This window comes from Oxyura jamaicensis, chromosome 2, assembly GCF_011077185.1.
Source record: "Oxyura jamaicensis isolate SHBP4307 breed ruddy duck chromosome 2, BPBGC_Ojam_1.0, whole genome shotgun sequence".
Taxonomy (NCBI): domain Eukaryota; kingdom Metazoa; phylum Chordata; class Aves; order Anseriformes; family Anatidae; genus Oxyura; species Oxyura jamaicensis.
Window position 1 is genome coordinate 113,939,352 of NC_048894.1, and position 27,231 is coordinate 113,966,582.

General features: G+C 34.0%; 1 protein-coding gene across 1 annotated transcript in view; it reads right to left on the bottom strand.

Annotated features, from left to right (window-relative positions):
- Positions 1 to 27,231, bottom strand: part of CCDC178 (coiled-coil domain containing 178) — a 166,535-nt gene that overhangs the window by 37,890 nt on the left and 101,414 nt on the right. The window contains exon 18 of the mRNA XM_035319302.1: positions 22,122 to 22,271. Coding sequence (XP_035175193.1) covers positions 22,122 to 22,271 — 150 coding nt within the window. The remainder of the gene's footprint in view (positions 1 to 22,121; positions 22,272 to 27,231) is intronic.

Genomic DNA, 27,231 nt, shown 5'->3' on the forward strand with positions numbered 1-27,231 from the left:
GCTTAACTCAAGCATGTATAATTACTTTAACATGAGATTTTTACACATATATATATACATATATATATATATTTCACTCTGGACTAGAAAGTGGAATTTGTAAAGCTCCTATTTGCTGTGTACTTCAATGGCACTCTCTCAATTTAAAAGATTGAGCACCAGTTACTACATGAAACTGAATATATGCATTTTTAAATGGCATTTAGACATGAGTGGCTTAAATGTGGTAAAAAAGGCTTACACATTCCCAATATAAGTTACAAATTCAAACATTCAGGCATGAAAATCTTTTTCCTAAGTTGTTTTCAAGCTTCATCCTTTTTTCTGCAATAACTAAAGCAAAGCCACAGTAGCTGCAGCCATTTGCATCTAAGGAAGAGATGTTTTGCTTTGGTGATATAGTTAATGAGTCTAAAAATATTCAGTATAATAATTCTGTCAAAGCCCCCACAGTCTCCTCAATGAGCAGAAGCCTGCAGGATTCCAATGGGGAGCCAAGTAATGAGCTCTCAGCATTCGCTCCCACACCGTCCAGACGAAATATACTCGGGCCTCGACGGTTCCACATCATTAGCAACATGAAACAAAGACACATGCTTGACTTTAATAAGCGACTAAAGTTGCTGGCTTATTAGGCTGTCACTGCACATAAACTCTATCTCAGTGTGACAAAACAGTTCCCTGCAAACAATAAAAAAAAAGGATTAAAAAAAAAAAAAAGAAAGAAAAAAAGGAGGGGAGCACTTTTGCAAACAGAGGTTGGTGTGATTTAACGCGGTAAGTGATTGAATGGATTTGAACGAAGGCACATGGGAAGTGATGGGTTTCTGACACCGACTCTCACGGGCACGCTGCAGATTGCAGTTTCACTGCTGGAGACGATGGTTACGGTGGGCTGCAGTGATCAGACTATAGGCATATGTGACTGAGTTTTAGTTGATATTCCTGCAAGACAGGAAGTGAAGAAGCTTATTTCCCACTGGGAAAAGGTTCAGGCATGATTAACTTGGGCATGACCAAATAGGTCAATGATATGACAATGAGTGTCTAGCACAACAATTAAGTGGGAAAATGTGTGTGATTTGTTTCTTCTTGTTCTTCACATACCAATAATGCATTAGCAAGGATTCATTAAATCTCTTTCATTATATAAAAATTGATAGCGGCACTGTATGGTAGCCTTAATTTGAATATATTCGTTTAAATTATATTTATCACTTCAGCAACATAGTCACCTGATGAGCACTCTTCAGTGTTTAAACTTTAATCATTGATCTACAGGACTACTGAGGAGTTTTTTAAATCTTAATTTCTGCTAAAAGTACACCTCTATACAGAGAATAAAATATGATAATATTTACATTTAAAGAAAGTTGGCCTTTGATCTTAAGAAAACTGAGCATTAGAGATGTGCAGGGAAAAATCCTTCTGAGCTCCAAGCTTCTTCCCAAGTTCAGACATTCCCCTTTTTCATATGAAGGTGACACTGAGATTTCTGTTAATTTTTATTTATTTATTTATTTTTATTTTTATTTTTCTTGTTGATTCATGTGAAGAATTGGTGAAAGAGATTAACAGAGGGGTTCGCTTATGCCAGAAGAAACAACCACCAGGTGGCTATGCCACTCATCTGAAGGTGAAAGGATCAAAACTCAGGTTCCCTGTTGTGTTTTAAGTCAGAAAAGGATTGGATATTTTCATGCATTATAGAGTCACTAGTATAGCTTAAACAGAAACAAATAAGAAAAATCTATGCATATGTATTCAATTGTCTGGACTTAAAAAATCCATATAGATTATTTGAGACAGATGCTAAAGTCCCAGTCTGCACTGGGTTTAAGCAACCCAGTACAAGTAGAAATTCTTACAAGGCCCTAAGACCATGTGCCTATTTTAGCTTTTAATAAAGTCCTACAAAGAATTCAATTCAAAAAAAAAAAAAAAACAAACAAACGTTTTCAAAGAAAAAAATAAATTCTTAACCAGCTATTCTCAGCTTGTTTAAATACTTATTTCCTCCAGAACACTTTCCACAAATGTCACTTGCTTTGTGAGCTAATTCTCAGACCCTTTTGCCAGTGGTAACATGCTTTCAGGAGGGAGCCACATTAAAAACATTATTGACATGTTTATGCACACAATGGTGGGGATATTTAGGAGAATAACATATTGACTAAAGTGTAACAAAGATGCATAATTAGTGGGAGTTATATAATAGGAGTCTCACTGTTGGTTCAATAATTTGATCCATCACAATTTCCATGGGAGGAAAAAAAAATAAAGTTTATCTTTTGAAAATGTGAATTTTATCCCCAAAATGGTATTTAATAGTGGTTTTTATAAAACAGGAAGTGAAAGTAGCAGAAGCCCAGAAAATGAAGAGAAGCAATGAGTTGGTCTCCCAAATTAATCTCTTATCAATACCTAACAAGAAGAAATAATACATAAATAATAATAACACAGTACATTATAGCAAAGAGTATTATCACTTGATAATTTCAGACATGATCGTAGGATAAGTTAACAGTTGGTAGTATGTGCAAAAATCAGCCATGATGCTAAGACACTAATTCTGGAAACTTAGCCAGGCCCAGCTCTGTACGTACCAATATCTACTCCACCACAGAGTTTACGTGACTATGGGAACATAGCCCTGAAGTGCTGCAATGTTTGTAGAGAGAACACTCTCTGTCATTCCATACAACAGTCCCAACTGCCTGCCTTTCCCCAGAAGGCAGGTAACATGGGCAAGACAGCCAATCCACCAAAGGCTTCCCCAGATGCATAGAAAAAGAAGGTCTGAAATGCCTATGTGAACCTTGAAAAGATCCTAGCTCTGCAAGTGTTAGCATGTGCTGCTACCCACTTCTGACCAAACTTTGTAGTCAGGTACAACCAGCATACAGCAAATACAACAGATACAAGTAAAGCAAATAAAATTTGGAGAAATTGTAAAACTTTGAAGAGAATGTTATATGGAGAAGAAAATTTCCTTATGGAAGCTTGTAGTTATGTAGTTATTCAGCTCTTGTCTAGACACAGCTAGTAAATACTAAACATCAATAGTGTCAGAGTTACCACCACAAGTTCAATAGAGCACGAAGCTGACCCAGGAAGGCTAGGTAGGCTCATATGTTTATTTTAGTAATCTCTGACATTTTTTTTCTAAATGATATTGTTCATTTAGAACACTTGAAAAGTCCCTATAATTTATATAATAAGTTAAATGACTACATGAAACAAAAAGGAAAAAAAAATCACTTTCCTTCAGCAATAATACACTCACAATCCATAACTAACAGGAAGACAAACAATCCATATTTGGCACAAAATACTGAAACTCTCTTTATACCCTGGTTCCCAGTTGATTTAAACCTTCATTAGAAAATATATAACTGTTAGTGCAGAACAATAGAAATATCCTGTGTAATAAGAGTAAATTATATATGAATGAGAGCCAGACACCCTTTGACACACTGCTGATAAAACCCCTGGCTTCAGGCATACTACTGAATTGGAAACTCTGTTGGGGTAGCACCCCATACAGAATAATGTGAGAAGAAAATCATACTGTAATAAATTTATCTTAGTGACAATTTTATGCACCATTCACTACTGTTAATTTAATAAAATACCCTTGCAGGGTATCTGCCCAATGTGTCCCAGATTGCATGTTCAAATACCAGACTTAAAGCAGCAGCTGGACTTCACTGCACTGATTATCAGCTACTGAATTGTGGCTGACAGTACTTTTAATGATCATGGGCAATACTTTAGAAAATTACAGCATTCTAGCTTTAATTCTAAACTGGAACTGTCTCATCATTTAATTCTGGAAGGAAATTATGGCTGCAGGAATCTGGGTTTCACACAGAGGTTCAGAGTAGCTAAAGATCTTTCAAGTACCAGAGAAATTCTCCTATGGCTTGTTTGCTATACTTTGATCACCTTGCATCTAAATAGAAGAAAATGTCTGAGGAAGGAAAAGGGAACTGATTTGACTTAGTATCTTTAATTAACACTTCTTTGTGTTCCTATGTATTCCTGTACAGATATAATTGCAACAGATTAAATCATTTTTGTAAGGAGATACAGGCTTAACTCCTTCTTTGTGGTCTCTGTTGTTCATCACAACCTTTCCTCTATAGGAAGAAAATACTTTCAAAAAATATTGGCTAAGGAAATTAAATACAATCCTTCCACAGGATGCTCCACATGGCAGAGAGAGAAATTAAGCACCCTAAGCCTTTTTTCCTCCCCATAATAAAATACAATAAATTAAAAAAAAATAAAAAATAAAAAATAAAATGCACATTGAAATATCTGGCAGGAATAGCATCTTCCAAAAGGTAGAAAGTAATGCCAAATCCCTTGATGAATGTCAACATGTTAACATGAAAGCAAGCTGGTTATCTGCAATCTACCTGTCTGTCTCTTAGATTTGCTGTCTGATACAAAGGCTGTTGCTGCTGCCTACATTGCCAGTACATTGAGTAAACTGTGCATACACGCTGGCACTGGGGAGTATGCACTGCAAGAGCTTTAGAGAATTTAAAATGTATGGCTACCTTAGCTACTCTAGAGTTTCTGAATGTCTACAAAACCTGATATTACTTAACTAGCTGGGAAGCAGGCAGACTATATTTAAAGAGTTAAGCATACAAATAAAACATCAGATTGCTTAGGGAAGCTACTAAAGTAGATTGAGCTATCATTGAATGAAAAATTGTTTTCAAAAAATCCATGTATCAATGGCATCACATAGTACAATCTAAAGCAAAATGAAGCTCAGCTAGCTATTCATGAATAAAATAAAATAAAATAAATAAAATAAAATAAATAAAATAAAATAAAATAAAATGCTTCCACCTTTAATTCTTTCCCCAAAGTCTTGCAAAAATCTAAGAAACTTCCAGAAGTGTTCATTCTTGCCCAAATAAATTAAAAGTAGTCCCTGATTATTCAACTGAATAATTTTTGAGTATGACTTTTGGGAACAACATTGGCAGGTTGATGATTTCATGTAAAAAATCCAAAAGCATATGTAAAACTCAAGTTGTCAGAGGTTTTTGACACATGAAAAGGTTGCCATGCATCAGCTGCTCTGTCATTTAGTTGCTGTGCGTTCTTTTACTCTGTAATGAGTGCTCAACATGAGATAATTTAAGGTATGCACAGAAATACTGTGGTGTTGTTTAAAAAGCTATATAGACCTATCAAGAGCATCACAAGACATGGTATTTATGTATATAGTTAAATGGGTTGCATAAATTCTCTCCATCTATCCATATTGCAAGTGCATCCATATCTGACTGGGAAATCACTTATCGCTCACTCACAGTACAATAATTTACCATACTTCTGGTACATGATACTATTTGCTGAACTGTGCACACAGGCACTTACCATTGTGCAGCTGATGGACAATACCTTGTTCGTGTGTCAAAAATCAGGTCTACTTTATTCTTGAGGAAACTTGTATATGGTAGTCTGCCATTAAAGCTTGTAATTTTGTTCTGAGTTATGTTAGTATGACAAAATATTTCAGCTCCAATCATGATAATGATGTACTCATATTGAAAATCTTGTTATTTAGGTTGTTAAGTGGATCTTGTGAAATGTGTTCTTCTTTCTATATTTTGCACATATATTTTGCACAGCAGAGAAGCAAACTCTCTCCAGTTGAGCAGATCATTCAACATCTACACTATGCAGTTCTGCAGGATTTGGATCTAAGGTAAGCATTCAATTCTCACTGATAGAGTTTGGAAGCAGATATAAGGAGGCGGTGCTAGTAGCACTCCCAGATTGCTATGGTGAACTGAGACCAGCTATCAAAATTAACTCTACTTTCTGCTTGCTTTTACTTAGTTCTAAAAACAGACACTGAGGATAAGTGCATGGAATAAGACTCAGAATTCCTGGAATGAAATTTGTTTTAACATGGATCCTGGGTTCTGTTTTTCCTATGTGTATGTCCATCCTCAGTATGGATAGGTTTATACAGGGGACTGTGTAAGCTAAAGAAAAGGAGAGAACAACTGTAAGGAGTGAAAAACAATTGTAATTCTACCTGTAGAAAGGCCTTTATTCCTAAAAATGTATGTACAGTTTTAGATGGCTACAACCCTGCAGGTAAGTTGTTCCACTTTGGGGAAGGAGCAGAGAAGCTGAGCCTTGCTCTTGCAGTTTTGCTGAGACTAAGTCCTTATTATTGCTAGGCCCAGAAAAAATAGTATTTGGATAATAGGTCAAATGTATGATTTGCACCAAAACATCCCTAACCGAATTTCCTGGTTCATTCCCTCTTCATGAAAGCCGTTATGCTAACATGTATGCTCACATTGCTTCCTGAGTTCCTCCTTCATAAAATTTGATAGAAAACACAACAGTTCCTCAGCAGACTTCATTTGGTGGATGTATATGGGGAGATCAAGGTCCTAACTAAACAGAAGATACTTGTCTCCTATGTCGGGCAATGCCTGAAAAGCCAATAGCCTAGGGAGTGACAAATATTGGCATAGTCTCCTCTATGAAGTATTGCACCCACAATTTTACTCCTGATGTGAGAGAGACAGTATATCTGGTAGTAAAAGATCCTATAAAATAAAAGTCTCTGCTCTTTGATTCTAGTGATGCGAAGAGGAAATACTTTGTAAAAACACTGTTCTGGACTTGATACAGAAGGCAGGGACTCACATTTTTACAATATTTTGTTATTTATATTCTTCACCAGATAATGAACATTAATTTGTTATGGTAAGCAACAAAAAAGTGCATCTGGCAGTTATAAGAGATAGATAGAGGAACATTTAAAAATTCACTTTTCCACCAAAATAACAGTCTTCTAAGATTTCATTGAACTGCCAGATTTTTTTTTTATCTTATTTTATTTTTTTTTCCAGGAAACTATTTCCAAAAGCAACTTTTGTTTTCTCAATAAATGTAGATAATTTCTGAAATTTTCATAATCTCTACTGTTTCTTAAATTAATTATGAGTTAGTACAGTGCATGATAACATTAAAACAGACACACCACATTTAATAAAACATATTTTAAATATAACATTGCAATATATTGTCTAAGTCACAATATATTTTTCATACAATGAAAAGGAAAAGTGTCAGCATTTCAAAGTAAATGAATGGCTTTGCATTTTCTTTCATAGGAAATTTAGAGTATTTTTTTTCTTTTCAATATAATGTCAAGTATTTTTAAAAATATTGCAACTTCCTGCTTCTAACCAAGTTTAGTAGATGATAATTTAGATTTTCATGGCATAATAATATACACTTTTCGTATTAATACAGTGCACTAGACAAAACTATCAGGTGCATAAACATTTAATACTTTCCCATGTGAAATTCCTCAACAAGCTCAGTTATACATGCTGGTACAAGAGGCTTCAATTTTTATTCCCAAACAAGGGGCGTGGTCAAATAAAAAACACTGATGAACCTTATGTTGAGTATAAAAGATAAGGGACAGTGTGAATAAAAACTTAAGGACATATCATTAACGTATCCATTTGAAGTCTTGCTTCAGTGGCCTAGATAATGAAGAAAAAGTAGAGTTGTCCATTATAAGATAAGGAAAACACAAGTTCCAACTTGAGGAGTGAGATTTCTTTGCCTATATAACAGGAATGTTATAGAACAGTCCTATATAATAGGACTGCATCTTTTGAATGAGATGCATTCAATATCACATGGCTCAAATGCATCTCTCTTGCCTGAATTATATTCAAGATGAGGGCAATGTTGAGCTAGAAATTGTAGAGTAATAAAAATGGTCAAACATGCAAGACACCAAGGGCTGCAGAAGCTAATATTGTCTGTGGATTGTCTGTGGAGAAGCAGGTTGTCTGTGGACCCATTGACCAATTTGAGCGGAGCTATTCTGAAGTGGAAAGGTGGGAACATGTTGATCTTCATGCTATGTAGCTTGCAGACATACACAAGGATCCATTGCACAAGGATTGCTATGGCATGAAAGACTGGACATCTCTGCATTAGGAGGAGGATCTCTAGGAAAGAAGAGATTAAGATACACAGTCTTCAATCTTGTATGAAGGCATGGTAATAAGAGATCAGCTAATACTTGTAGTATCATCACCATCTCATTCAAGGAGTTAAACTGGTAGAGTGAAGATAGAAGATGGTGAAAAAAACTATTGACGATACTTATTTCTGTAAGATGAAAAATAAATATAGAGAATTGTGCTCTGACTCCTCTTTTATTCACTGTAATGTCATGAAAGGTCCCAACTTTAGGCAAGGTGTTTGTAATAAGTAAACAAAAGTAGTACAATTTCTTCCTAATTATGCTTTCTAAGAAAGCCTAGTTACACAAGCCACTTGTAAAGATGTCAAGATTTTCTGTCTAAAATTAAAATTATTCTGATTTTTTGTAAAGTTCTCCCCTCAAATAAATGCTTCTGATGATGTGAAGATTCAGAAAATGCTTCAACAGCAATAACTGGGATGGACGCTGTGTTGTAATAATTTGGATACACTTGACTAATGCAGTTATTCGCAATGAGGTTGGCACAGTGCCCAAAGCGTTGAGCAAACAAATACAGCAAGACATTCAGATTAGAGCCTTCCAATGCTGCAATGAGATCTTTGTTTGGTCCAGGGGTATAGTGGACACTATAGTGTACTCTATCATCAAAAATTGCTAAAATATATTTATATTTCTTTGTTAAATTCACCAGTGTGTTTTATGTAAAAAATGCTGGTGAGGCACAAGCATTTTTAATCAAATTAGTATGCAACATAAGGCAGCTGTGTATTCAAATGGGTTTTTAAGCAATTTGGTTGTTTTCTTTATAATAACAGGAAAGAACATTTTGATTTTGAAGGTGACAGAGGCAATATTACCAGAATTAAACAATCTGAATTAGCTTTTTCATGAAATGTAATATGTTTTATGCTTTTAGATGGGATGCTTCACTGCTTTCAGATGAGCCTTTCACTGTCACAGTCAATGGCCAGGAACAGAATAAGCTCTGGAGGTAGGATTATCCTCAAATTTAATTTTTTTAGAAGGAGCTAATGGCAAATGTTTCTAGCGAACTTTAGGTGCATCTATGTTATAACTAGAGAACCAAGACAGGATATTAAAAGAATAGATAAGTATGAAATTAGTAAACAAAGTTTGAGATTTTGATTATCTTGAATTTTATGCCTGAAATGAGCATAATCTCTAGAAAGCTAATATATATTTCAAACATTATATAGTATATACTTTAGTTTTCAGATACACAAAGGAAGAAAATAATACTAATCATTTTCATGTATGATATAGTGCAAAAGAAACATATCTTAAAAACATTTAGCTATTAGCTCCTGTAATATGATAGAGATATCTGCAGAGAGTGAATGTAAATTTGTGTTTGTTATACCTCAGAATGAGGAAGTTTTCTTCTGTTCATTAAAACTGCAGTTTGAATCAGAGGCACAAAGGGAACTACTTCACTACTTCACATGTAAAAAATAGTTATCTGGAAAATAACATGATTCATATAATTCATTGACTTTGGGATCAAGTGTTCTGAGCATACAAAAAAAAAAGTATGTTTTTTTCTCAACTGTTGTTAACAATGGTTGTTAATGATGGCTGTTCAGCAAATCAGATTGGGTTCTTTCTATCTGACCCTTCATCACAAGCCCCCTGAATCCCCCAAGGGTTTTTCAAATATGATAATTCCTCCTTTAGAGAAGCCCACACAGAAATATCTGTGTATGCCTACAGAGCACATCTGGTGTGCCTAAGACCTTGGTGTAGTGAACAATGAGAGCAGCATCTTCCTATACAGTTCCTGACATTTCCTGCAGTAGAATGAAAACCTGGGGACAGAATTATCAGTAGAATGGGATTCTTTTCAGCACTGTTTTAAAGTAACTAGTCTGAATTTGGACTGAAATGGTAGAGTATTCACAGACATAAAGACAAGAGATTTAAAAAGATACTCCTTGGTTTATGAACCTCTTCTGGAGTGCTGGCTACCATTCCTCTGCTACTGGGCTTGTGGCAGACACACGCCCACCGAAGGCTGTGTATGAAGTGTAAATTCCTTGGGAAGGTGGTTGGTTCCCTACTGCAGGATTCTGGGAAGAATTTAAAGACTTTGCAAAGAGTAGCAACAACTCATAGATCTAAAAGTACATTTTGCAAGTTATACAGCTTTAAGTCAACATACTCATGGTCACAGACGAATCCTTTGTGAAAGTCTTATTTTAGACTATGTAACCTTGAAATTTCAATTCCCACTTTTTTTTTTTTTTTTTTTTTTTTTTTTTTAATACAGTGTATAACTGCCATCCATGCCTGCCGTACAACATCAGAGAGATATTAAGAGACTAGAAGCTTGGTTGTGTCACATTCTTCCTGGGAGTAACCCAGAAAGGAGTTCTGGTGGGATTCTGCCATGCAGAGAAGCACAAAAATCAAGGGCTACTGTGGGAAGTGCTAGAAAAGGAGACTGGGTGAATGACAAAAATAGTCATTATGTCAGTGGATCAGAAACAAAATAAATTTTTTTGCAAGACTGTGTGGAGCAGATACAGCCTATGCTCATCTACAAAAAGACAACAGAGGAAGATGTACAGACAAGATGAAATTTCAATAAGGGAAATTTTTCTTGGGGTCATTGTTGCTGTCTTTGTAGTTATTTGGAAAACCTTAGAATGGGAAAAACACATTTGGAACCAGTTAGAGGAAACAAGTGGGACCACAGAGGAATCAACGTTACTTCTCAATAGAACAAGAGGAAACTCTTGTATTATCTGGTGGTACATCAAAATACAAATCAGATTTCTAATGTTTAAAACGATGCTTGGGTTTCTTTCTGTCCAATATGGTGTGTTTAACATTTCATCTCGTCAGCTGAAGAAAACTAGGCATGCATCAGGAAGGTAAGTATCATCCATGTTGCCACCTTCATAATTACAAAAAAAAAATAAAAAATAAAAATTATGAAGGCAACCTTTGAAGTACAGTCAAAAAGCTTCATAAGGCAACCAATAGACAATGATTAAATAGCTTGTCCTATAATTCTGTAATCCCCAGGAATTAAGGTAAAGAGTCTGGTAATATAGGATCTGTAATCACATAGGAGTAGAGGTAGAGCATGCAGTAATATGTCAAGACAGAAAGAATTATTCAGAAAACTTCAGGCCATTAGTGTTAGCCAGGACTCTTTTGCAAGAATATTACTGGAAATAATGGTATGGGACAAGATTACAAGACATTTAGAGATGGGTGATTTAGTTAAGGGCAGACAGAATATATTCACTAAAGGTAAATTATGTTTGACAAATTAGCTTGAATCTGATTATTTTAATGTTCTGTGGGTGAAAGAATGAATTAGTGTCTACAATTTATCTGATTCTCAAAACTGCATTTGATATTTGCCATGAAAGAGACCAAGTTTACAAAGGGAGAATTACAGGCAGTTATTCAAATAGAATGAAAATTATCTCAGGAAAATGAAAGAGCATGTCAATTAACAATAACACTTCAGGTGGAAAAACGTATACAATCAGCAGTCAATAAGCACCACTTTACTTGACCTATTACACAAATTGCACTGAAATCAATGCCAAGAATGGCTAGATTTAGAGGTAAAACATATTACGACTAACAAAATTACACTGAGTTACTGGTAAGTGGATAGTAAAACTACATCAACACAGTTTATCTCTGAAAATTAGAACAGTTCTGGTGCTTTTTCATACTATAATTCCTTAAATTCCTCATTCCCACCTCCTTTTTTTTTTTTAAAAAAAAAAAAATAGTCATTTATTCTTCTATTCGGGAAGTCCTTTTTAGAACATGTGAATATGTTTTTTTGTTTGTTTGTTTTTCATAGGGATAGATAATTTTAAAATATTTACATGATAAATTTATTCCAACAGATCCCCAAATGTGTATTTATCTCTAGTGAGTTAGAGTGATTCATACCCAAGAGCATGAATGAATCTGTTATAACTGCTCCCTAGAGAAGAGGATTTCTAGCCTAGGTCATTGTTAAATTTCTGTCTTTGGCTTGTGGAAAGAGCATATCACAGTCATAACAAATAATCATACTCTGATCTTACAGACACCTTTGATTTATTTTTATAGCTGAAACACATAAAGAGATTTTTGAATCTTCTTCCAGAATTGATACATACTGTGGAATTACACTTTTTGAATGTACTTGGTATGTCAGATTGAAAATTTCTACCAGCAGTGTTCAATGGAAAAGGTAACATAAATGCTAAAAAAGATGTGTGAGAGTGTGTGATGTTTCAGCTTCATGGCAGCATGAGAAGATATTGGCCAGGGTTCTGATGGTTCTCTTATTTGATGGATGCTCAGCTGTGTTCTCTCCTTGTCTTTCACAGGGGACATGAATGCATGCAACTTGGCAAAACCATCATGTAAAGTGCAGATGTGGCTGCAGGCTAACGGGGTTTTGCCAGTTTAGTTTTCTGACATACCAGTTCTCTAAGCTGGTACCCAAAGTAGGCACACAACCAACATGAGGGAGGAGCCAGACTGCAGCTGCAATGATTTAGATTTGCTGATGTTGTTATGGTTGTCCACAGGACATAGGAGCATGCACAAAAGCTGAAATAACCACATTACGCAGAAGAGAGTAGAAAGCTAGCTGAAGGTGGGAATTGCCATAAAATTGCAGTGTAAATAGAGTAAACATAGTATTTTATGCACAATTATCATTATTTGCATCTGCTTTGTCTTTTTTGGATTTTCCAAATTAGAGCTCTTACTTACAGACTTAACCTGATATCAGACTAGAACAATTTTAAAGGCCTTGTAAAGTTACTTTTTACTGAAGGGGGAGTGACATTACAAACCAGACATCTGGGACAATTAAACAAGAGTCCCAGTCTCCCACCACATCCCCACTGCAACCAGAAAATAAGGAAAAAGCTTCTTTCTGTATTACACAGGCTGGGTAGGAGCAGGAATGCCAGAAGAAGTATGCATGACTTCGAGTGATGGCTGTCAGCTTAGGAAGTCCCCTGGTGTGCAGTAATGTAGGAGGACAAAAGCCTGGACCCTGAAAATCATGGGGGACTGCACTCCACTTTCAGGATTATTCCAGGGTTAAGGGTTCTCAAGAACTGGAAGACTCAAATTCACATTCTCACTGTCTCATTTACAGCAGAGATTTGAAAGATGTTATACCTCTCAGTAGCAGGCCCAGCTCTGAGACCTACATCATTCTGGGGTTTCTTCCTTCAGCATCACTAATGAAACTGCTTCTTTTAGCATAATTTACTCAAAATTTCTTGTAGACCAAGGTTCTGCTGTTAGACAGATATCTTAATGACCATTTCATCCTTTTTGTCTCCTCCAGAACTAATTATTCACAGTGTGTGAGTACAGTGAGAAACTGAGACAGATTTAGCCAAGGATAATTTGTAACCTGGTCATTCAGGCAAGTGTTCTTGGGAAAGGAGGGAATTTTATTTCCAATCATTTTGTCAGGATACTTGAACTTGGGAGGATACTAAGCATCTGAATTATTGACATTTAAGTGAGGAAGTACTTATCTCCCTTTATGAAAAAAATATTAAATGCCCTTTCTACATCAACCCATTTATTTCCAAATATATGTTATTTTTAATCAAACTAAACTGAAGTTTTGTTTCCTCTGGCATTTCTGTTTCCTTTGTCCCAAATTCTGAAAATCTTAGTTTATATTAGTCTGAAAGAGATTTAAAAATCCTTCATTTTAATTTCTATCTAAAAATTTACATACACAGCTCTTCTCTACCAATTGGTATGATCAGTCAGGTTATAAAAGACTTTTATTGTATAATCTTACATTCCAGTCTCTTCAACAGTTTTGATTTTTCTTTTTACTTGTAAATAATTAGTTAATGAAAGTGATACAGCTGATTCATTAATACTGTGTAGACATTTTAGACACATAAAGTGCATACATTTTAACCTCACAGATACCATCATTAGCGACTACTTTTAAATTTCCCAAGCAAGCAGAAACAAAGCCCCTAGCACTGTAAATAATTGCAAGTGACAAAGCCTGATAAAATAGAGGAGACATTTGACTTACTGTCACTAGGAGATGGTAGAGGAATCACGACATTGTAAGTCCCTTGTTCCTGTCAGACATTGTTTTGCTGACAGGAATCAATATTAGCCATACTGGTAATTTTATATTTTTCATCTTTGGATCTACTCTAGCTGTCTTCTGCTTGAAGCCTTTACTGTTCTTGGGAGACATCAGTACTTGGGTACTTTGGCATAATTCTCTGTAACACAGGCTTTCACCGCTGGACATTTGAGATACAATCACAGCACACCAAGCTGCTCATTGTTTCACTTTTCAAAAATTTTTGTTTGTTTGTTTTGTTTTTATTTTTAGACACTGTCCAGACAATTTTTTTTTCTTTAGATATGCGATTTCATATTCTATTGGCTTACCACCATTTTAAAATAATTCTTGCAAGATTTTAGTAGCCAATCTTCTATATAAGAACAACACTGTCAGGAATTGTTTGGTTGGGAGATCATAACCTAGTGAACTCCTTTTTGTTTTTATATTTTTTCCACATGTTTAAGTCAGGAATTTTCATCTAAAAGATGAAGAGGCACATATGACTAAAAACAATGAAAAAATAAAATCACATGTTCTTTCCAGACAAATCTGTGTACTCTTACTGTGTGCACCCCAGCTTGTTAATGTAATGCTTTCCAAGAGCTAGTGCTTAGTTTCCTTGTTATTGTTAAGAAAAAAACAGTTTCTGCCATTCACTGCAAATCACTACATAGAGTGATTTATTTTAATCTCAGCATTAACAGTTTCGGGGCACTACTGGGTCAAAAGAATGAAATACCTGATCTTATGTTATGTTCTTCTCAATTCCATGGACACATGCAATAGTAGCTGTTAAAATACTGAACAGGATAGCTTGTGTGCTTAGTATGTCCAGGTGGCCAAGAAGGCCAATGGTATCCCGAACTGCATCAGAAATAGCATGGCCAGCAGGATGAGGGATATACATGGCACTGATGACACTGCCCCTCAAATACTGTGTTCAGTTTGGGGCCCTTCACTCCCAAAAGGATGTTGAGTTGTGCAAGTGAATGCAGAGAAGAGTGATGAAGCTGGTGAAGGGACAAAAAAAACAAGTTGTACGAGGAGCAGATGGGGGAATTGGGGTTGTTTAGTATGGAGAAAAGGAGACAGAGGGGAGACCTCATCACTCTCTACAATGACCTGAAATGAGGTTGCAGAGAGGTGGGTACTATGGGGCATGGTTTAGTGATGGTACTCAGTGGGCCAGGTTGACGGTTGGTCTTTAAAGTCTTTTCCAACCTAGATGAAAACCTCTATGTTTCTGTGATTCCACAGATGTTGCTTATGTACAGTGCTGTACAAGGTGCCTTGCACAAGGTGCAGAAGCCATCCATTCTTTTGCTCAGATGTGAAGCTGAACAACTTTTAACAATGAATAGTGATAAAATTATCACCCAAAGTTCCATTATTTATACTATGAAGGTAAGGTGTATCACTGTGAAGAGGAGAATGAATGCCAGAACTGATTCATAAATGACATTTCCTGAAAGAATTTAATCCATGTAGTTAGTCTTTGTTGTGAGATATCTGTATATCTGTTTTTTTTTTTTTTTTTTTTTTTCTTTTTTTTTTTACTGTCTGCCACATCTATGCCTCACTGGGACTAGCGTCCCAGGGAGTCACCCAAACTGCAAAGAAAGGTTTAACAAAAAGTCTATGCAAACTGGTTGCTTCAGCAACAGAGGCTCCGGCCATTAAAGCCCTGGCTCCTGTGAAGGTCCTGTAGCCATACTTTCACATGACTGGTTCAGAGTTTACATAAGTGCCTGTGAAACTCACCACCACCAGTCAGTTGAGAATTGTTTTTTTTGTTTTGTGGATTTTTGTTGTTTTTGTTTGTTTGTTTTTCCAGCTAGTTCTGGTTGAGCCCATTCCTGCTGATTGATGTTATTTTATTTCTTTCTGAGTGGAAAGGTTTAAGAAGGTGTGATACAAAGTTTCTACCAGTTTCTAGAAAAACAGTTTGCATAACAGGCGACATTAATATTATATGTTACACTATTAAGATTTTTTATTTTTTTTTCAAGCATACAAGCATGGAAAATGTAGATCTATAAGACTTTAACATAAGTATCCCTAATAAGGCATTTGAGACGATTTACAATGTAGGTGTGCTTTATAATCCTGAAATAACTTTATGTGCTAAAAATGAAAGCAAAAGTATGTTTTTTTATTAAATAACAGTGTTTTGTTGTTTGCTGCAAGTGTTTTTAGTTAGTTATTAAATGTTAAGTCAAGCTATTTTGACACCAGATATTTTTATACAGTATTTATAAAATTAAGCTATAACACTGTGACCTTAATGATGCTCTTAATGTACGTTTGAAGTAAATGTGAATGAACATGAATTTATGTAGCTAATAAGAATGTAAATCTCAAAACTATTAATCCATATGGTTAAAAATGAAAGTGTGAAGTAGATAAAATAAGATACAAATATTTTTTGAACTTCTGAACTTTTCCTGAATATTTTGTTTCCTAATCCACAACCATTCAACCTGGCTGCTTAGATGTAAACAGGAGAAAGTAACTAAAAAGTTTAGAGAAAAAATATTGTTTTAAAATTTAATAATGGAAGTTCTGCCTGTTTTTGATTAAATACATCTGTGACAGTAATAATCCTAAAATCACTATGAAGTGTTACAGAAGAAATAACCATTATAAAGGGTCTGGTAAGCGTATGCATGTTGATCTCCTGATACAGAAGCCCTAGAACACTAGGATCAGGGCAAGCTTTACTTCCTATAGCAAGTGTGTCACAGAATATATGCAAAACTAAGCCTTCTAGCTGAATAATATTTTCCTGGATACAAAAAAAGAGTTAACACAGGACTTTTTAATTAAAGGTAGTGTAGTCCGAAAGGTGGGAAAAATAAGAAAACTTTGATGAAAAAAGGGAGGTCTGTAGCTTGTGTAGTCTTTCTATAGCTTGTGTACCTATTAGGAAAAAAAAGTGGTTTCCCGATCTTTTCTCCAGAGGCATTAGAGAACACTCCATTTCAAATAGAAATGCTTAATTGAATTATCGCTTTTCTGTATTACTTACAGAGAAATAAAGATATTTCACTTCCTGTAATGGGACACCTTCTTCCATAGGAACTTGTTCACTTTTAAGTCCTACAGACACTCTGTTCTGACCAGCCATTGATATGGCTGGTGCATACAGAAAGAAGACCGATTTCTCTTTAAATGATCTCAATCATTTCATTTTGTTATCAAACTAATAACTTGATTTGACTGCCTTTTGTATTAATTTTCTGATTGAGTCATTTGAACTTATTGAGTTATTGATTCCAAATTAATTGTAACATTAATTTGATGCTTACATTTTAAAGATATAATTAGCTCAATGAAAGTTTAGTACATTTGCATAATAAAAACCTTACTGAAGATATATTCTTTTCCTTATGTTCTTATATGAAGCTGTCTATTCTGTCAACCTATCATGGTGTCAAAATTCTAAAGACAGAAAAAAAAGAGTTAAGAATATTGTAAATTACATAATTTTGCTTATTAGCTACTATCTAGTCTTGCTATATTTGCAAAGAGGAAATTTTAGCTCCATCACACATTTCCATTCCTAATCAAACCATCTCTGAAAGCTGGTTAAACATTTAGTTTTAAAAGAGATAAAACTTCTGATATTTCTTCTATAATAATTTTAATTTCTTTCACACTGAATCCTTAACAGTTTTCTTTTTCATTTAAGATTTGTAAGGAAATGGGAATGGGGGTCTATTTTTTTTTGCTGTAATCTTATCTTTGCTTTTGCTATTAGTCTTGTGAAGATATGAAACAATCCAAGATCTCCAGATGAGTGAACTGAATAAGCAAAAACACCATTTAGAGACAGAAATTATTTTTTGTTTATATGAGAATAGTATATTTTGCCATTAAGGTCAATGAATGGGAACCACAAAATCTGAAGGAGTTAATTGTATAAACTGACATGTGCCCACTATCAGATTTATTTTATATTCTATTTAGTCATTCAAAACAACAGGGACATCATTAAAAAAAATAATCCCAGTTGAGCAATATACTAAAGGTAGTAATATCCAAGAGGGCTGAAAGCCAGACACATGCATGAGAAAGACATGAAAATATGTTATCTATAAAAGCGGAAAAGAACTTCACTTGACTTGCATGACTTTTTGTATCAAGCATGCTACAGCAGTCTTTTGATTCTAATATGAAGCTATAGTAAGGATCATTGCACTAATGCGTGAGGATTTGTGATAATGTTGCAGAAATTTTACTGTCAAAACTGAACTGCAGTGTAATGACTTTTGTTATCATGGTTTCTAATAACTATTCAGCATGAATTGACCCTACATATGTTTTACTGCAATAATATGTCAGTTATCCAGAAAGTAAAAAAGGGAAAAAGAAATCAATAGACTCTCTTCCCCCACACTCTCAGTATAATGTTCCTCTTGAAGACAGCACATCATGCATATGAGAATGATTTTTACTTAAATTTTAAAACAATTATAATTGGCATGGATATTATTTTTAAATAAAAGTCATGTGAACAAAAACAATTATCAAAGTTTTGTAAGGCTTTGACACTTTTAATTTTAAGGACAGATTCAGGTAAATAGCTTCTTAATATATGAGATGATTACATACCTCTATATCTGGGAATCTGCTCTAACTTCATGAGAAAAAATGCTCATGTCTACAGTACAACCATCAATGCATTAGCACAATACAATGGAAGTATCAAATTTTAGTCATGAGACAGATATCATAAGATTGTCCAGTATAAAAAGAAGGATATGGTAAAGAATTAAGTTTGGTTTTCATGCATAAAGATATTCCTAATAATAATATGCAAGCCCTTTGAGATTTCCAGAAGAAATTTAAAAAGAATGTTAGAAATGTGAATCTTCTTAGAAACTTCTAAGTTAAAGCTGAGATTATCTTTTTTTTTTTTTTTTTTTTTTTTTTGTATTTTTTTGATTTCAGAAGCCTAACAAAAGCATAAAATCTCTTGGAATTTGTTAAGTTGAAGAATTTGTAATATAATAATAGGGTAGAGTAAAGAAAACAAAGGCAGTAGTAGTACTATATACACACAAAAAGATCTTATTACCAGTGCTTCATTAATCATAGGAATTGAAGAAAGCAAAGATGTTTTCTCACTTGCAGCAAAGCTGAAACTTGCATGTGTGTTTTCTACCAGACTTCTATATATTACAGCATGCTAGGTTCTCCTTAAGTATCCAGAGCAAAAAGTAACATCCAGAAAATGTCAGTGGGATAGAAAACCTTATTTCATTACACCTCTTATGTGTAGTAGTATGAAGAAAATCCTTCTTACCTCTTCCAAAGAGAATGCCTTTGCATTCACCATACAGATAAAAGTATAGTTTTTATGGGCGTAGCCCCACTATTCAACAATTTGTATCCTATTATCCTCCATAACTGCACCTTACTCAGGGCACAGAATCTTACAAGCTCATGAAAAAACTTTTCATATTACCAAAGACGTTTCACCTGTCATCGAGATGGAGCCTTCTCTTGGGCTGAACAAATCACCTATTACAAGCCCAAACTTACTTAATTAGTTACAGCAGTTACTATACTCAGTTAAAAATACTCCAAATGAATTAAAATTAACAGTGTGCCTTTTACATAAATATTCATAAAATCAGCTTATAATTTGCAATTATATGTGTAGGATGTAAAGGGAAGAAAGTTCTCAGGATTTAGGGAAGGGAAGGATAAGCACATTTTCTTCCTGAATGTTCATGTCATTGTAATGCATGTATATAGTACAACATCTAGACAAATCATTACTTTGACAATCCGCCAAAATTGATTTTCTGTTACAGTTGTACTTTTCTTATTAGCGAAACAAACAAGCAAACAAACAAACAAAAAAAAACTTGTTTTTATAGGAGGTGTAAGTAATCAACAAATTTTAATGGAAAATATTATTTCTATTTTAATAGAAATATTTTTTCTTAATATTTCGCTAGTTTGTCACTTAACAAAGTGAAGAGTTAACAAAAAGATTAGATTAGTTATCCTTGTGATTCTCAAATTAATATTGTCAAAGGAATTTCTTTTATTCATACCTATACCGCACAGAGGACTGTCAGAAATTCTAAATATTCCTATCACTAATTTCTACCACTAGCAAGGTGTATGTTTTGTAATGCCAATTATAAGCTCTTATAAAATAGAAACTTACTCATAAACATTTTCTTCATAAACAAGGTTTTAAAAAGCCAAACAACTGATTATATGGCAGTGCTGATGAAAATAGATCCTGTTGGTACTGCATTGTAATTTTGCTATATTTTACTATATTTATTTTATTGTATACAGACTGAGAAGGAAAAAAGCAATAATATATGCCAACTCATTTGCAATTTTCTTTGTTTTCAGATTACCTCATTGAGATGTGTGATAATATTATCCATACTATGTCCAGAAGAGGTAAACTGATGAGTAGGAAATCTCTTTCACAAATACTACCAAGAACTATTACATTCTGAGAATGTAAAAGACAAATATTCTTACACCCGAGGGAATTAAAGGTCCAGATGATAAACTAAGGCAAATATATTTTTCTTTAGTGAAGTTTATAGAAACTATGCCCTAATTCTGTATTCAGAGAAAAATATGTTAAATTCCTTCTATAACCCACTCCTTTTAAGAAACATTTCAATACCCATAGCATTGCCTGTACTATCATATTGAGAGAATATAATTGACACTCACTTGGTGAGGAGAGATAGGAGATAATTTCTTCCATTTTTTAATGATTAACCTCTAACTCATTCTCCAAATATGGTTATCCCTAAGCATACATGACTTAAAAACAGGTTTTTTTCTTAAAATATAGAGGGGTGTGTAGTTAGCAAGAATATTTTGGAAAGGATTTTCTTAGTGATATTTATCAGCAACAAACTGAATACACTCAATTTCAAAATTAAGAGATTTACTGAGATGTTATGTCAGAAAATGAGCAATGACTGAAGATATGGGTATAAGATATAAAATAGATTGATAGGAGAAAAGTACTACAGATAATTTAAATATCACATCTCATTCATTTATTTGAAGATTTCTACACTGCACTTTTAGAAAATGGACCAAAATATCAGTGTATCAGGACCTGATTCTTGCACAAAAGACCTCAGATAATACACATTCTTACTGGAAATTGTTGATATGAGCATAAGATTTGTGAGTATGATGACGTCAATGTATATTATTTTCAAAAACACAGATATGAAAGGCAAGCAAACAATAACTTAACACACCAGGATAATATTTTTGGATTGGTTATAGTTGTTTTTGATAGGATCTATTCTGAGAGCAATAGATACAAAGCAAAGTAACAAAGAAAAAAGTCTTTTTTACGTAAATTTACATTACATTTCCACAAGGTTTTACAACACCTCACTTGATTTATGTTCCACAGCACTGTTAAATTCAAACAAAAAATCTTTTTAAATATAACTATTTATTCAATAGAACATTACACCTCACCACTATACCTTCATCATGGATGTTCATCAAACTAGATTTTAACTTTTTTCATTTTCGTTTGACTGTTTGCTAAATTAAAGGCTTACAGTGTCTGATTATAGCTGTCATAAAACTCACAGTTCCCTGAAAGAGTATTTAATGGAGAAGTTATGTGTAATGGTAAGATACTGGATACTATGCTGGGTAATATATTTTTGTACAAAAATAAATACATTTCAGGTACAAAAATGGAATTATGAATTCATTAATAACGAATACTGAATACCTTACATAAATAGCACTGTAAAATTAAAAATTAAAACAAAACAAAACAAACAAAAAAAAACACACAAAAAAACAAGTAAACAAAAAAATAAATGAAAATAGAGAAAGTGTGAAATGCTCATGAAGAAAACAAGAATTCAAGTGATAGGTGATAGATTACTAGCACATATTCTATTGCTGTTAGGTAGCTGCATTGATCAAATTGAATGAGTGATATTAGTACTTTACCTGCTGATAATCTCTAACTGAAGCTTCCATCCTGATTCTATTGTCATAGTGTTCTGTGAGGTCTTCTTTACTGTTTAAGTAGCAGTTCTGAGAAATTTGATATTCTTGAGCTAACCACAGATTTTCTTTAATGACTTGCTCCAGAGTGGCCTAAAGAGAAAATTAATTGATTATGCTCACAGCAAAATGTGTTTCTAAAAAATAAAATTATAGGTCTTGACTCATTCACTTATGAATATCTCCAAAATACAGATGGCAAGATTATGATCTCAGTGAAACCATTGGAAAAACTCCAAGTGTATTAAAAATGGTTAGGACTATGCTGAATATGTTTTTACTAAAATCAGTCTTATTAATAAATAATTTGTTCAGAAAATCATGTGGTAAATAATTACAGTAGAAACTACCAGAAATAATACATCTTCTACCTTACTACATAACCCTGCTTTCTGCAAAGAAATGATCTTCTCCTAATAGCCAGGGATTCCATCAAATTCTTCTCCCATGCTGTACTGTTCAAATCTCTCATTTTCCAAGTTATTTGAAAAACAGTCAATGCAATTGTCATGTATTTTCTCAATGATTTTAATGTTTCCTAATCACAATTTGATTAACTTGATTTTAAAGACTAATTAAATTATCAGCTCTCATGGTTTGCCCCCAGGTGAAGTTGTTCGCAATGTATGCTTCTGTAATCAGAAACATTTCCACTGGTTTTAAATCTGACCTTGACTGAATTTCCTGTGGTAATAATGCATGACCTTCCAACATTTACACAATTTTATATAAGTTACAAGGGCATGGTATGATACAATTTAATTTTAAAATGATTTCTTACAAGAATATCTGCTGTAATTGTTATTATTATTATTTTTTCCAACAAAATGCACATTAGGGGAGGGAATCCCACCTAGACTTTTACACACAGAGTTAGTTGAGTGTTGAAATTTCAGTCTTCTGACATTTAGAATTTCTTCTAACTTCATAAATATAAAACAGGATGGCTGATTTCCACATTAGAAAATATTTCTTGAAATACGTTTTAAATGTATAACTTGAAAATACCTTTTTATAACATGATGAGTAGTGATTACAGTGCCACCCAGTAGAGAGGCATGAAAAAGATCAATGGGCAAGCCTAAAGCTTATTAAATTTGCATAAATTGTTGCCTGTAAGGCAGAAATTATAGCCCAAAAGTTTCTCAAGTTAGAAGAGTTTGCTCATAAGTCAAGTTTATACAAGTGGACTATATGTCATCCTGTGTGCCGTGGGTACTCTTGCTGAAAAACAGCTAGTGGAGCAGGTAGAGCAGTTGGAGGAACTAGTTCAGTATGGATGTCACCATAAGGTGCTACCTGCATGGAGACTGTCTATCAATCAGGAGTGATGGCAACCCTCTGACTTGACAAACTCAAACTGTCAGTGAGATGTTACTGCAGGAGGTGGGGAGTAACCGCCTGACTTAGTAATTGCTTTACCAAAATCCAAGGAAAGGAACTGTAAATAATTTTAGTTGCATTTTTGATAGAGGAATCTGGTAATATTCCAGAGTTTACTCTGTCTACCACCCTGATGCTCTTCATCCCTTTGACAGAATACTGTGTAAATCAAAAGATGCATGTCTAAGGCAGAAAATATTTTTTTTTTAATGTTTTGAATATAAATATCTTTAGATTTATTTTCCCAAATCACTAGTTGAAGGTTCAAGACACACTTTGTATGTGAATCCCGTTCCTGCTAGTCAAGCTCTGTTTGGTAGGGCAAAAGTGTATGCTTATCTCATACACTGGTGAAACAAACAATGTTTTAACCGTACATTATAGCTACAATTTGGTCTAGAACCTTGGGGGGCTAAGGACCTTTGATAAAACTCAAACCTTGTTTTATTATCTTCTCTGGCTCAAAAAAAAAAAAAAAAAAAAAAAAAAAAAAAAAAAGTAGTGAAATAGTGGAATAATAAAGTGTCAGTTCTTCTGAGATCATGGTGCATGCTCTTGAAGAAGCTTTATGTTTTTTGAGTCTGTTCCCAAGAACGTAATTTGGTGTCTCACCTTTAAAAGACAAAACTATCCAAGGGAAATAGCAGCATGCCTGAGTACGTTCATAGCCACCCTGTGGAGCTACTTTGAATTTGGGGAGTTCCCAAGACAGTTAGCATATTAATAATTTTACTTTTTTTTTTTTTTTTTTTTTTTTTTCCTACACAATGTCCTAATCAATGTATATACTCTTTTATCAGAATTTATACATAATTTCTGAAAACTTTGGCTAGAAGTTTGCCATGGTTATGCAACTAAATCTGAAAATTCTTCATGTGCAGAACTATTTTAATGAATACATCATTAAAATACTAAAATGTTATTCATATTTCAGAAATCTCAAAATAACAAAGGAAAAGATATTACTCTTTGTATAGAGGTAAAAGCTGTTTTTCAGGCTGATACTTTCATGAACATGAAATGTTCATACAATGACTGATGTTAATATTCTGACATTCACTATCTGAAAACAAGTGTTTTCAGCATTAACAGTATTTTCACATATGTAAAAAATATGGGAAAGTAAAAGAAAAAATTACTTCTGGAAGATTAACATCAATACAGCAATTTTCATCAATATATATACCTGAGTACAAAACTAGTAAAGTTCTACTGTATTTTTTGTACAATTTAAAATGACATTTTGACAAATAATTACATATGAAAGGAAGCAAAATATCACTTTCTGGATTTCTTAAGACTTAGTGGCTATGTATGTATGGCCAGTTAAACTAGTCATCCTGTCCCCAAAAAAGTTCTTCATTGCATAGCCTACGTCAGCTGTGGAAGTTAAGGTGAAATGATTCTTTTTCTCTAATTCACTCCTCTGAAGGGATCACTGAGGATGAGAATGCAAAGAGTATACGTCCTTTGAATACCCGAGAGTCACTCGTTGATGTTTCTACAAAGGATTTCACAGAATGTAGACAAGAAAAAGAAGTCTTTAGGAGCATTCCATTTTTTGAGAGAGAGAAATGGTCAAACTGTGACCAAACTTGGTATGTCAGAATACACATTACATGTCTTTCTCCTATTCTAGGACAACAGGGATATGAATCTCAAAGCCAACAATAAGTTATTTAAGTAGACAATCCTGACATTTGGTATACCTCTGCCACTTAAACTTCTGAATTTGTAGACTTCCTACCTTATAAGAAACACTAAGATTCATGTATTTCTTATTTTTCTCTTCAGCAAAACTTGAAATCAAAGACTTTTCGTAAGTCAGGTTTAGTCTACAGGTATGTTTGAGCTCTTCAGACATCCTGGAACAGATGTCTGAATGTATGGAAAACTTTTTTTTTGCATTTCTACATTCAAATGAAGTTAATTTCTTCAGTGAGAATAAATGTATAATTCTGAGGAATTTCTTGAAGATTTACATGAAATAAAACTTGAGTGTTGAAGTAGAGAAATCAAATGAAACCAGAAAATACCATAGTATAAACAAATGAAAGAAGATATTTCTTTGTGTAGTTTAGTGTATTTCTATGTGTAGTTAAGGTGTGTGGAGTATCCACTGATGATTATAGAACCAAAAAAGTAAATAATAAATGAGGCAAAACAGACAAACAAAACAAAACAAACAAACAAGCAAACACTGAAAGCTGGGAGGTTATTCAGGAGAAATATTACAAAATGCTTGCCCTGTTACTATAGTCAACAGGGGTGGAATACTGGCTTAGAGAAAATGTCTACCTGAATCAGCACATATGTATGTTTTTCTCTCTATGTTCTCTTACTCAACACAGAAGCTTAGTCTGTCTTTCTGGAACAGCAAGAAACTGGAACACTTTTTTTGTGTGTCTGCTGAACACATTTGAAGTTGACTTCCTATCTGTCATAATACAAATTCATGATGAGACAATAAAATATGTGGAAAATGAAAAAAAAAAAAAAAAGTAAAAACATCAAAAAACGCTTCCCCAGAACTTTCAAAAAATATTAGTACAATGACAGTTCAACTAGCCAATAGGAAAGCAGATGCTATGCCATGCAACACAATAATAAATTATCAGTCAAGTATCTCAGGACATATGGAATTTCTTGAAATAACTAAACTTTAGTACTTTTAAGCCTCAAATAGAGATCACCACTAATCTAGTCTAACTGAGAGAGAAAGAAAGAGCAAGAGTGAATGTTAGAGACAAGCAAGGTATACTGCAACTGTCTGAACTTAGTGTCTGCAGCACAGAAAAAATGCATCTCACCCTAATCTTCCTTCCTTTTATGTATACCCATCTCTTTGTGTTGCAAGTGATCTAAGAATTATTTTCCTGTTCCATTTTGTGTGGCAAAAGTTTGTAAAGTATTGTAGAGACTAACCTTAGGATCAATGATTTTGTCCACATAATGATATACCAATAAACAAGATATAAATCCCTGTAGTTCACAAAGTCAATCATCATTTTGAATGGCCACTCTGACAGCAGTGTTTTATTTGAAAGATAAGAACAATTGATTTTGACAATCAGATGCATCAGCACAATAAACTAATTATCAAGAGATCTATATTAATTGCTTATACTACTTAAATTTGATGTTGTGAAGAATGAAATTGGTTTCCCCGAGCAGGACTGTTTCTTTTGCAGGCATGAAGTATTCTGATTGGAGAACAACCCAAAATATGAACAGCAAAAATAAATTCTTTATCTTAAAATTACTGTGTTCACCTCTCCAACTCCAGAAAGCTTCTCCAATGGAGTTAGTTACATTTTTCCAGCAATGTCTATTAGGTATATCAAATATATGTTCCTTCTCAGGACATATTGAGCATGGCATTTCCAAGTGCTGCACAGTCAGCATAATATAGCCGACAAGTCTCCCAGCTATGGAAGAAGGAAGTTACTGTAAACCAAGCAAGAGGTGGGATTTTTTCCCCGTCTGAGGATATATTGTTACAATAACAGTAGTTTGTAAGTTGTGTGGGTTCTACAAGTCAGAGAAACTACAAGAGAAGCTACACAGAAGCTAAAAGAGAGTAATAATTTCTGCTGCATTCACCATACTTGGGATTTTCTGTTCATGCTGTCGTGCATTTGAAGACTGGTCATTTATGCACCAAGGATCT